The following is a 12,500-nucleotide window of genomic DNA, read 5'->3' on the forward strand; positions in this document are numbered from 1 at the left end:
AAGGCTTTTGAGGAGTTAGTTAGACTGAAATGCATTCTGCTCCTGCGGAGCTTTGCAACACTCAACAGAACCACAAAGGCAGAAAACCCTTTAGTATAACTGTGGTTGTGTTGAGTGTTGCAAAGCTCCGCAGGAGCAGAATGCATTTCAGTCTAACTAACTCCTCAAAAGCCTTCAGCAACCCAAAACCCCGGCCTGCACTACAAACACATCAGGAATTCAAATTCCCGTATGCTGTCCTACCAAAAAACAAAATAAATAAATAAATTATGAAATGATATTTCATTCTCAAATATATCAGGCACTAAAATGTTACCCCAAAAATTGTTGACAAGGCTAGAAAATATCTCCAGTGTCTGATTCTGCAAAGGTAGGAGGAACAAGAGCCCTAATTCAGATATTCAGAGACCTCAGAGCCAGCACAGCAATATGCTGCTACTGTAGACAACATGGCGGAGCCTTCTCTCCTCTCCTTCTCTGCTTCTCTCATCCTGCTCCTTCTCCTTCTCCTCTTCTTTTCTTTTCTTTTCACTCATTTCCTCTTCTCTCCGCTCCTCTCCTCTGCTCCTCTTTTCTCTCTATTCTATCCCTTCTCTTCTCGTCTCTCCTCTCCTCTCCTCTCTGCTTCTCTCATCCTGCTCCTTCTCCTTCTCCTCTTCTTTTCTTTTCTTTTCACTCATTTCCTCTTCTCTCATCTCCTCTCCTCTCCTCTCTTACTCCTCTTCTTGTCTCTTCTCTTCTCTCTCTCTTCTCTTCTCTTCTCTTCTCTTCTCTTCACTTCACTTCTCTTCTATTATCTTCTCTCTTTCTTTCCTTTTCTTATCTGATATTCTATTCCAATCTTTTTATCTCCCCTCCTCCCCACTGCTCTCTTCTTTTATCTTCTTTTATCATTGACTTCTTTTCTCTCCCCTCCTTCTCTCTTCTCCTTCTGTCATCCCTTCTTGCTGAATTGTTCCCTATCACTCCATTCAACTCCACTCCACCTCTCTACTCCCGTTCTCTTCACTCTCCCTCTCTCCAAACACTCCTATCTCCCTCCTCTCCTTCCTCCCCTAATGCACACAAAAGTACTCACGACCTCCCCCTGACATAATGTGCATCCATAGTGCAAACAGGGTTCTCAGCTTACTTCCCAAACACACAGATCGGCCCTCACATCCCAGTGGGGGAGCCCCTGTATATAACCTGGACTAGGTGAGGGAGGGGGAAAGAGGTGAGGGGAGACGACAGGGTGAGAGGGTTAAAAAAAAGTCATGTTTACCTGGGCGGCAGATGCCACAGTCTTGCCCTTGGCGAGAGGGCAGACACACACACTGCCCGCTGAGCGGATCACACACGCTCCCTAGCACGGTGCCCTCCCGATCGCAGCGGCAAGGCGCGCAGTCGTACGACCCGTCACTGTCGCCGTCCCCGTCACCGTCAATGCCATTCTCCTCGTCTCTGTCCCTGTCACCACGGTCGAGCCCTGTCAGGTTCGCACCGGTTGTGCGGTTGAAGGTGTTCTGGGCACAGACGTCGCAGCGCAAGCCCTCCGTCCGCTCCTTGCAGGGGCACTGGCCGGTGCCCGGGTGGCACACGTCCGACCCGTTCACCGTGCCCCGCGTGTCACACTGGCACGGCAGGCAGCCCAGAGTCGAGGAGTCGGAGTCGGAGTCGACCCGGAGTCGCTCCAGGCTGTGGTACCCGGGGCGGCAGGTGTCGCACCTCCTGCCCCACACGTGGGCTTTGCACGGGCACTGGCCCGTCTTGAGGTCGCACGTCCCCGTCCCGCCCGGCGCCGGCAGCGTGCCCGCTGGGTCGCAGCCGCAGGGTCGGCACTCGCCCCCGCCCCCGAGGAGGGAGGAGTCCAGGCCGTAGTGTCCCGGAGCGCAAGAGTCGCACAGGAGGCCCCGCACGTGCTCCTTGCACTCGCACCGGCCCGAGAACGGGTTGCAGAACTGGTGCAGCGAGCCGTCGGCGTGGCAACCGCAGGGGCTGCAGCCCTCGGGGTCGGAGAGGTTGAGGAACTTGAAGCCGTAGTCGCAGCGGTCGCACGTCAGGCCTGCGGGGTGGGGAGACAAGACAAGAGGAGGGAGAGACGCTATACACGTTAGACTTTATACAGGGGTGTGTGTGTGTGTGTGTGTGTGTGTGTGAGAGACAGAGAGACAGACAGACAGACAGACATAGCAAGACGCTTTTTAACCAAAGCGAAGTGTAATGTAACGTAGCAAGTAGTACAAGCACATGATAACTTACATCACATTCCCATGTGTCTTGCACTATCGACACAAGACTATCGCAGGATTTTAACATTACATTACATTACATTGCACTTTTATCCAAGCACCTTCAGATATTACATGGCATTGTCTACAGTCCCTGGAGCAGTGTGAGTATAGCTGCATTGCTCAAGGGATTGGTAAGGGTGGGGACTGAACCTGCAACCCTGGAACCAACATGCAGTCGAACTCCCTAACCATTACCCCACAGCTGCCCATAGGGGTGGGCAATATGACGATATTATATTGTGAATCGCGATATTGAGTAAAATATCGTCTCGAATCTGCCAAAGTGGAGAAATCGTATAGATTGTCTTGCAGTGAGGATGTTTATCAGTATCAGAGTGATGTTTTCTCACTTGTGTTGTTGGTATGGACGGTATACTATCGTAAAAGGTATTTTTTCCACCAAGGTATGGATTTTGGCCATACCTTTCTACCGTGATATAGCGTATTGCATCCTGCAGATGGCAGTATACAACGTTTTGAACATCCACCCGACTGACTGCCTCAAGTTGTAGCAATGTGGTTGTAGAGAAACAGCAGCACAATAATTTCCTTTGAATAAGCTTCATGTGTAAAATGTATGGTTAGTGTAGTGAACTATTGTTTGAAATGGTGTGTGATGGCAACACATTTCGATTCTGGACTCCACAATTTACTGAGCACGAAATGCAAGCTAACTAGCTAACAGCCCAAGTCATTCATGTCTATGCTGGTGTCTGACAAAATAAATGTGCTTAATGTGCTAACATTGGTTGCCTTACATTTAACACATTGCGCCAGCCGTAACAGCTGTATGTTACTGTTTCCAGTTGAGATAATATCATTCATGATATCTGACTGGGTGTTAGTAACTAAAACAACTGTTCACTGTTTAACCCTCTGAGGTCTAAGGCCTTTCAGAGGCTTTTAGGCTGCTGGCACCACCCTGACATTTTCAAGTATTTTCAACTAACAGTAAGCATCTATGCAAAAGTGAAATATATGGTTGCATTCTGAAAAGCCTGACAATAAATAATCTGAAAGAAAATTGGGTGTCATACAAACATGTTTTATTTAAATTGAGTATAAACACAACTGTACAAAAAAACAGGTTTCAGAGGTCTTCAAAAAGTGCAAGAAAACACACAATAAATATATCTAGCCAAGACTTTTGAAGTTTGAATCTTGTAAACAAATGTGTTGGCTGCATAAAAGTAAAAAGGGCATTTAGAAATGTTTTGTTGTTTTCATACAAAATGCAAAAAAGAAACACTATGTCAGGCCACTGCCTGTCTCATTTGAATACTAATGAGATAGGTGTGAAAAACCTCTAATGGCCCACACCCCCTGTCAATCTCCATGTGCTCTGATAACACACCCCCCTGTCACTCTCTTTGTCCTGTGGCCAAGTAAGGAGCATGGCTGTGTTTACCCTAGATGAAAGGGGCGTGTTGTCACCTCTGAATAGCCACTCAAGCACCGGTACTTTACATGTGAATAGCTATACGTGTGGCTGCTACAGGCAGAGAGTACAGAATATGCGAAGATTTCTTTTCACTTTCTTTAAATTGGGCCAGCTATATAATTTATTCAATATATATATATTTGAAATCTGGAAGGTCTGAGGTTTCTAATGGTGTAACTTATATGTTTCAATGACAAAAATTCACAGAGTTACAGATTTGTTTTTGGAGACATGTCAAATTGCCCTCTAAAGGGCAATTAGACCTCAGAGGGTTAAAATGTGGCATTAGCGATTTCGCTAACGTTAGCACGCTAACCGCTGGTGCAGTGAAAGCTGCCATTGCCATTCAAATGCATTAGTTCTGCAATGCATTGCTAGCTGCCTCATGTGAAAGTTCGTTTTTCTTAACTTTAACAATGACAGCTTAAACCATTATGCTTGGCATAATCACAGATGCAAGCACACATTTCAAAATTACCATAAACAACTCCCGAAATAGAAAAAAGGTGCAATGAACGATGTAGTTGATACAATCCACGTTCAGTTCTATTTACTCTCAATGTGTTCAGTTTGACACCCCTCCCTTTCCCCCCTCTCTGTCTACCGTAGTTTAACCCCTTCGACACTTGGTGAAATTGACAGTGTTCTATTGGGTAGCATTGCATTGCAAAATGCATTTTACATAGGCTAGTTTTTGCTTGTTTTTAAAAAATGTAATGGCAAGAATTCACATATGAAAGGACATTGTGTCATTTCCAAAAATCAAATGCAAAGGTAAAAAATTATTATTATTATTTTTTTTTTTGTCATTTTGCAACGCTTAAATTTTAAACAAATGTACAATACCGTGATATATACCGTGATATATACCGTGACTAAAATTATACTGAGATATACATTTTTGGCCATATCGCCCACCCCTAATTGTATTCCAATTGTACACTTTATGAGAGTATCATCAGTGTGTTAACATTTTATTGACTGCAAATTACAAATTGCAAGTATATGAAAGTTGTTTTTTGTTGTTTTTATTTTTTGGATGGACGATCGTGATAAAAAATCGAAATCGTGATTTCATGTTAAAAAATCGTGATACAACATTTTTGCCATATCGCCCACTAGTGGTGTGGATCGGCACTGCCCTCACGATCCGATTCGATCACGATTCGGGAGGTAGTAGATCCGATTCGATTCGATTCTATTAGATCCAATCCGATTCGATTCAATTCTACAATGCATTGCAATGCATTACATTTCTACTGAACGCAAAGCAAATGTTCAGCTATGATGAGGAAATACAAGTAGTCAGATACTGAGCAACAATTTATTGGCTGTTTTCTGTATCAGTCTGTATCAGTCTTGCAATGTTTTGAAGTGTTTTTATTTAATTTAACATTCATTTGCTCCCGAAATATCCATGGAAGTAATTGAAACTTAAAAAAATTGCCGGATTGATTCTGGAACTTGCCGGATCTGGATCTGGATCGTCCATGCCCCGGATCGATTCGGATCGCCGAATCGATCATTGTTGACACCACTATCGCCCACCCCACAGCTGCCCAAACACCTGCCTCACTGTACGGTTTTATTTGCAAGATGTGGTAACACTTTATTTTAGGGATACATCTATTAGCACTAATACATACAATGTTCCTGTATAAGTAACTTGTAAGGCATGTACAAAGCAAAATCAAACATTTGTTAGGCATGTATTCGCAAATGTCTTGTTCATGCACAATAAGGGATTTATTACCAATTTAACCTTAGCAAGGACCTAGTAGGCCTTAGTGTTTGCTTAGTACATGCCTTACAAGTTACTTGTGCAGGCATTAACATTGTATGTATTGGTGCTTATAGATGTGTCCCAAAAATAAAGTGTTACCCAAGATTTCACTACATTTAAGTTTTAGGCAGTGTCAGAATAGTTACGTTAAAGGAGCATAACTTCAGTGTTTATCTTCCAGCTAATTCCTCTGATATATTTACAGCACAACTGAAATGCTGTGTAATCACATACAGTACCATATATTCATCCAGGATTTGCATCAAGTCATGCGAATATGCTTCACGCATTCACACATGAACGCACGCACGCACGCACGCACACACAGACACACAGACACACACACTCTTTCTCTCTCTCTCTCTCTCTCTCTCTCTCTCTCTCTCTCTCTCTCTCTCTCTCACACACACACACACACAGACACACACACACACACACACACACACACACACACACACACACACACACACACACACACACACACACACACACACCATAGATGTCTGCGTGGTGATCTGACCAGCCTTGATAGCTGCAGATAAATCTATACAGTACGATGCCTGATGCAGCACAATCAAAATCACACATCTTAGCACATTTCCCAAGCAATTATAAACCATAAGCTTGTGAAAAGAAGCCGTTCAAACAAACAAGTAAATAAATAAATAAATAAATAAATGTGTGTGGCTTTTTACAAGTAGCGTAAAATGAGGATAGGGTGTGTGTGTGTGTGTGTGTGTGTGTGTGTGTGTGTGTGTGTGTGTGTGTGTGTGTGTGTGTGTGTGTGTGTGTGTGTGTGTGTGTGTGTGCGCGTGCGTGTGTATGTGTGTGGGTGTGTGTGTGTGTGTCTGTGAGAGAGCGAAAGAGAGAGAGAGAGAGAGAGAGAGAGAGAGAGAGAGAGAGAGAGAGAGAGAGAGAGAGAGAGAGGGAAAAAAATGAAACGCCATCATTAAGTGAGGTCCTTTGAGCGTGATGGATAACCCACCTCAGGCAGGCCACTTAATTTTCACCGAGAGAGAAAATAAATAAATTAAAACGCTACAAGAAAAAAGGCACAACGCGCCACAAAGATGTAAAAATAACTGTGAGGCTAGAAAAAGAATTACAGCTCAATTTGGAACTACTAAAACGTAGTGGTCTACGTGGATTCAAATCATATCAAGTTTTTTAAAATATGCACGGTGCTGCTTATTTGAATATGCCATATATATTCTTGACAGGTAATCTATTGCTAATGTTGCTGAGCAAAGCCTAAGGGGCTTGTCCTGCGCAGCTACAAGTACCACCAGACGCACACGGCTGCCATTTACACCGCACTGCTCCGCTGCTGTGCCTCGCAACACACACACACACGCACACACACACACATATACATACACACACACACACACACACACACACACACACACACACACACACACACACACACATATACACACACATGCACAGACACAGACACACACACACAAAAACACACAAAAATACAAACACACTTACGTACACACACATGCATGCACGCACACTCATGCGCACGTATGGCATGCACGGCACGCACTCACGCACGTGCACACACACACACACACACACACACACACACACACACACACACACACACACACACACACACACACACACACACACACACACACACACACACACACACACACACACAGATCTCCCTCCACCACCCCTGTTAATGAACACACAGATATTAATTTATCAATCCACGTCCTCAATGATGCTGTGCGTGTGTGTGTGCACTTGTGCGTGTGCAACACAGGTCCAACACATCAAAGTTAAATAAGTTGATGGAAGTCCTTGTTTCATTTTACTTTAGCTGTACTTCCACCTGCATAATGTGTGGCAGCCGTAGCCTAATGGTTAGGGAGGTGATCTTAAGATCAGAGGGTTGTAGGTTCGAATCCCACCCTTGCCTGTTTCTGCAGACTTTACTGTACTTCTTGCATGTATTGGTGCTGCTGAAGTGTATTTTTCCTGTGTAATGCCTTTGCAGAGACAGTACCTTACTCTCAAAGTTGTAACGATCAAGTCTTAGTGCGCGATCACACAGACCTTGGATTTCTGCCTACAATCTGCGATGCGCGTCCAGCTGATTAATCAGAAGTGACCACACGAAGTGCGGATCCACTGCCTATTCGAATGCGGTGACTAGGCAACGTAACGACTCAACTGTCACTCGCAACGTAGCCTAATTGATGGTGTTATGTCGTTAAATGTTGTGAAAACATACACAAAATGCTTTATCCATTCATCTATGCTCCCCTAACGTTGGATAGAGAATCTGATATGAATTTTGATTACGGTCTCCTATCGAACATCTGGAAATCCGCCGCGGGTTTTCCGCCTTGAGTTTCCAACTTTTTTCAACTCGATCCGCCCGGCGCGGAGAGGCGCAGAATCCGCAACCCGCCTTGCGCTGATATTAGACGCGTAATCTGCTCATTTTCATTGACAAACAATAGAACACATCCGCCTCCTACTGTAAAATCCGCGGTCTGTGTGATCGCGCCCTTAAACTGTTATTTGAGGCTGTCTGTGATGTCATAGTAATGTTGCTATGATGTAGTGGAGTCTGCACAGTGAACACAGAGGCTACAGATTAATGTACTGCACACTTCATTTCATGCATTTATTTTTGGTTCTACTTTAGTGTGCTTCAGCTGTTTAAAGGGACACTATGTGAGATTTTTAGTTGTTTATTTCCAGAATTCATGCTGCCCATTCACTATTGTTACCTTTTTCATGAATACTTACCACCACCATCAAATTCTAAGAATTCATTATGACTGGAAAAATTGTACTTTTCATACATGAAAAGGGGGATCTTCTCCATGGTCCGCCATTTTGAATTTCCAGAAATAGCCAATTTTAGCTGCAAAAATGACTGTACTTGGGCCATACTAGAAAATATTAGTTAATTTCTCAGTAAACTTTCATGAAAAGACCAAATCTGGCAATTGGCAACACAGTTTCAATGAGCAGCATAGTTGCAGCACCGTTTTTGACCATTTCCTACACAGTGTCACTTTAAAGCAGGTCTTTCTCCTTGTTTAATGTGATTTTATTGATGATACGTTGGTGGTTCAGCTGTTTAAAGCAGGCCCTTCCACCTGTTTAAGGTGTTTTTATTGATGATACTTTAGTGTGTTTGAACTGTTTAAAGCAGGTCCTTCTACCTTTTTTGACCATTTCCTGCACAGTGTACCTTTAAAGCAGGCCCTTCTCCCTGTTTAAGGTGTATTTATTAATGATACTTTAGTGTGTTTCAGCAGTTTAAAGCAGGCCCTTCTCACTGTTTCAGGTGTTTTTATTGATGATACGTTGGTGTTTCAGCAGTTTAAAGCAGGCCCTTCTCACTGTTTCAGGTGTTTTTATTGATGATACGTTGGTGTTTCAGCTGTTTAAAGCAGGTTCTTCTCACTGTTTCAGGTGTTTTTATTGATGATACGTTGGTGTTTCAGCTGTTTAAAGCAGGTTCTTCTCACTGTTTCAGGTGTTTTTATTGATGAAACATTGGTGTTTCAGCTGTTTAAAGCAGGTTCTTCTCCCTATTTCATGTGTTTTTATTGATGATAGGTTGGTGTTTGAGCTGTTTAAAGCAGGTTCTTCTCCCTATTTCATGTGTTTTTATTGATGATAGGTTGGTGTTTGAGCTGTTTAAAGCAGGCCCATCTCCTTGTTTAAGGTGTTTTTATTAGTGAAACTTTAGTGTGTTTGAGCTGTTTAAAGAAGGCCCTTCTCCCTGTTAAAGGCGTGCTGATGAGGGAAGGTAAGGAGTAATGTGCTCTGGTCCTGTTGATAAATAAGGCCAGTCGCACCTGTAATATAGGTCAGGACTACAGATGGTGTTTACTGCTAGGCTACGTGTGTGTGTGTGTGTGTGTGTGTGTGTGTGTGTGTGTGTGTGTGTGTGTGTGTGTGTGTGTGTGTGTGTGTGTGTGTGTGTGTGTGTGTGTGTGTGTGTGTGTGTGTGTGTGTGTGTGTGTGTGTGTGTGTGTGTGTTTGTGTGTGTGTGTATACATGGTGGTTGTGTGTTATGAACAGAGGGGTGTGTGTCTGTGTGGAGGGTGTGTGTGTGTGTGTGTGTGTGTGTGTGTGTGTGTGTGTGTGTGTGTGTGTGTGTGTGTGTGTGTGTGCGCGCGCGCATGTGGCGCTTGTGTGTTATGAAAAGAGTGGTGTGTGTCTGTGTGTCTGTGTGTGTGTGTGTGCGTGTGTGTGTGTGTGTGTTTGAGGCGCTTGTGTGTTATGAACAGAGAGGTGTATGTGTTTGTGTGTGTGCGTGCGTGCATGCCTGCGTGTGTGTGCGTGCGTGCGAGTGTGTGTGTGTGTGTGTTCGGGCGTCTGAGCTAGGTCCACATATGCATGGGCTGGGATGAGGCTTTCCCCTTCCTCACCGCCCCCCACTTTATCAGTAGCCCTGGCTGCATAATATTGCCATACATCAACATTTCAAAGTGCATTGTGTACAGTGTGTACTCCACTCCTGGGCAGTTGATAAATTCTGCCCCTTATGAAGGCTGCAGCCGCCTCCGCCTCCACAGTGCTGGGGGGTTGTGGGTAATAAATTGCCCTAATCAAATCTAATTTCTGAAAAATACCTGTGGGAGCAGCAAACAAAAGAGAGCAGGTCTTGTAAGAAGAAGCCTGAACGGGGGGAAAAAAGAAAAAGAAAAAAAGGGGAAGGAGGGGGTGTGTGCAGGAGGGTTGTGTGCAGTTTATTATAATCAAGTTGGCATTGAATTACTAAATTAAAATTAGGTGGGCCTTGATATCCTGGCTTTAGCGACGGCACATGATCCTGTGTGCGAGCGGCGTTCGTTTGCATTTCATAAGGCGCCCGCTTCAAAGGCACACACGGGGGGGAAAAAATGGAACAGATTTATCACAAAGGGGCCTGGGATGCCTTGGAAAGGCTCACAGAGAGAAAAACCATTTGGCGGAGCAGGACGGAAGGTAAATTTGATGAAAAAAAAAAAACGAGAGGAGGAAAGCAAAAAAAAAAAAAAGAAGAAAAGAAAGAAAGAGAAAAAAAAAACGCTTCAGTTTGGCGGGTGCTTGTGTTGTCGAGGGTGGAACAATTTAATCATGTTATTTACATATGGGGCCCCCAATTCTACAGCATTTTATATGTAAAAATTCTTCACTCCAAAATAACATTGCCCAGGAGGACGGGCAAACCAAAAATACACACTTTCAAACCGGCACCCAATTTCCTAAAACAAAATGGGAGAAAACAAAACCGCTTTTCCAAGTTTTAATTGGAATTCAAATCTGTTTCTCGTTCAAACTAAACGTGCTGCATTTTTGCTTTTCTTTTTTCAAAGCACTGTGCTGCATTTTTGCTTTTTTTCTCTCCTTTCTTTTTACCCTGACTCAAAAAAACTCCAAAACCTATATGAAAGAGAGCGCCAGACAGAGACACAGAGTGAGAGTGAGAGGGAAAGTAAAAGAGAGAGAGAGAGAAAGACACAGAGGAAGAGGGAGAAAGAGGAAAGCGTGTTCATGTTAGGACAGGAAAAGAAACATTAGAGCGTTACAAAGAGTTAGAGAGGGAAAGGGAGTTGGGGGGAGTGTGTGTGTGTGTGTGTGTGTGTGTGTGTGTGTGTGTGTGTGTGTGTGTGTGTGTGTGTGTGTGTGTGTGTGTGTGTGTGTGTGTGTGTGTGTGTGTGTGTTTGTGTGTCAGGGATGGAAATAAGCACTCGTCCACCTGCCAATGACGGGTACATTTCAGTGGTGACTGGTACATTTTTCAACCCACCAGTCACTTTGACCTCCACTTGAGCTATGAATAGCCTGAATGTCCAAGCGATTTTTTTGCCCAATGGGATTTGCCATTCTTCACCCTAAAATTGATTAGAATGCAGGATTGTATCTAAAAATTCAAAAACTTCTGGGGAAAGGCCCCCACACCCCCAACCATGTAAGAAGTCCTCCTTTTCTGGTGTTAAGGACATGGTCAACCTAACGCAAACATATAAATATATAATAATAATTCCAATAATAATAGTTTTAATAATAATAATAATAATAATAATGAACTCACTTGTAAAAATGGCAAGTGACTAGTAGATTTGGAANTCTACCTGCCACAGTGACTGGTGGGAAAAAAAAATAAGTTCCACCCCTGGTGTGTGTGTGTGTGTGTGTGTGTGTGTGTGTGTGTGTGTGTGTGTGTGTGTGTGTGTGTGTGTGTGTGTGTGTGTGTGTGTGTGTGTGTGTGTGTGTGTGTGTGTGTGTGTGTGTGTGTGTGTGTGTAAGGAATAACTGTGAAGAGAGAGATAGAGAGAGATGGAGAGAGAGAGAGAAAAAAAGAGACAAAGAGAGAGAAAGAGAGAGGCAGAGACAGAGACAGATAGTGAGCAAGAGAAGAAGAGAGAGATGGTGGTAGGTAGGAAGCGTGGTGATGTGATGCGTTGTGTGTTGTTGTGTTGTGTCTGGTGTTTACCGATGACGTGCGTCTTGCAGTGGCACTGGCCCGAGTCCTGATGGCAGGTAATATCTGCGGCGCTGGTCCCGGCGGCATTACAGTCGCACGCCACGCAGCCCTCGGCGCGGCCGCCCGCCCCGCGCAGACCGTAGAAGCCGCGCGGGCACTCATCACAACGCCTGCCAGACACGTGCCGCTTGCACTTACACTGGCCACCCATCTGGAGGGAGGGAGAGAGAGAAGGAGGGAGAGAGAGAGGGGGGGGGAGAGAGAGAGGGAGGGGAGAGAGAGAGCGATTGAGGCAGGGTGGATAGATGGAGAGAGAGGAGGTGATGAGGGGATGCAGGGTGATGGGGGTAGAGAGAGAGAGAGACAGAGACAGAGACAGAGAGAGAGAGAGAAGGAACAAAGATAGAGATTGAGACAGGATGGATAGATGGAGAGTAGCGTGGTTTTGAGGGGGGGGGGTGAAATTTTATTGGGGAGGGGGGGGGTGGATGGTGGAGAGAGGGGGTTATGAGGGGACACAGAGATGAAGTGGACAGGTGATGGGGT

At 44.5% G+C, this 12,500-nt stretch overlaps 1 protein-coding gene across 1 annotated transcript in view; it reads right to left on the reverse strand.

The window, feature by feature from the left end:
* Window positions 1–12,500, reverse strand: part of ush2a (Usher syndrome 2A (autosomal recessive, mild)) — a 582,756-nt gene that overhangs the window by 449,477 nt on the left and 120,779 nt on the right. The window contains exons 13-15 of the mRNA XM_063184090.1: window positions 11,964–12,165; window positions 1,490–2,044; window positions 1,265–1,408 (exon numbers count right to left, since the gene is read on the reverse strand). Coding sequence (XP_063040160.1) covers window positions 1,265–1,408; window positions 1,490–2,044; window positions 11,964–12,165 — 901 coding nt within the window. The remainder of the gene's footprint in view (window positions 1–1,264; window positions 1,409–1,489; window positions 2,045–11,963; window positions 12,166–12,500) is intronic.

This window comes from Engraulis encrasicolus, chromosome 19 (assembly GCF_034702125.1).
Source record: "Engraulis encrasicolus isolate BLACKSEA-1 chromosome 19, IST_EnEncr_1.0, whole genome shotgun sequence".
Taxonomy (NCBI): Eukaryota; Metazoa; Chordata; class Actinopteri; order Clupeiformes; family Engraulidae; genus Engraulis; species Engraulis encrasicolus.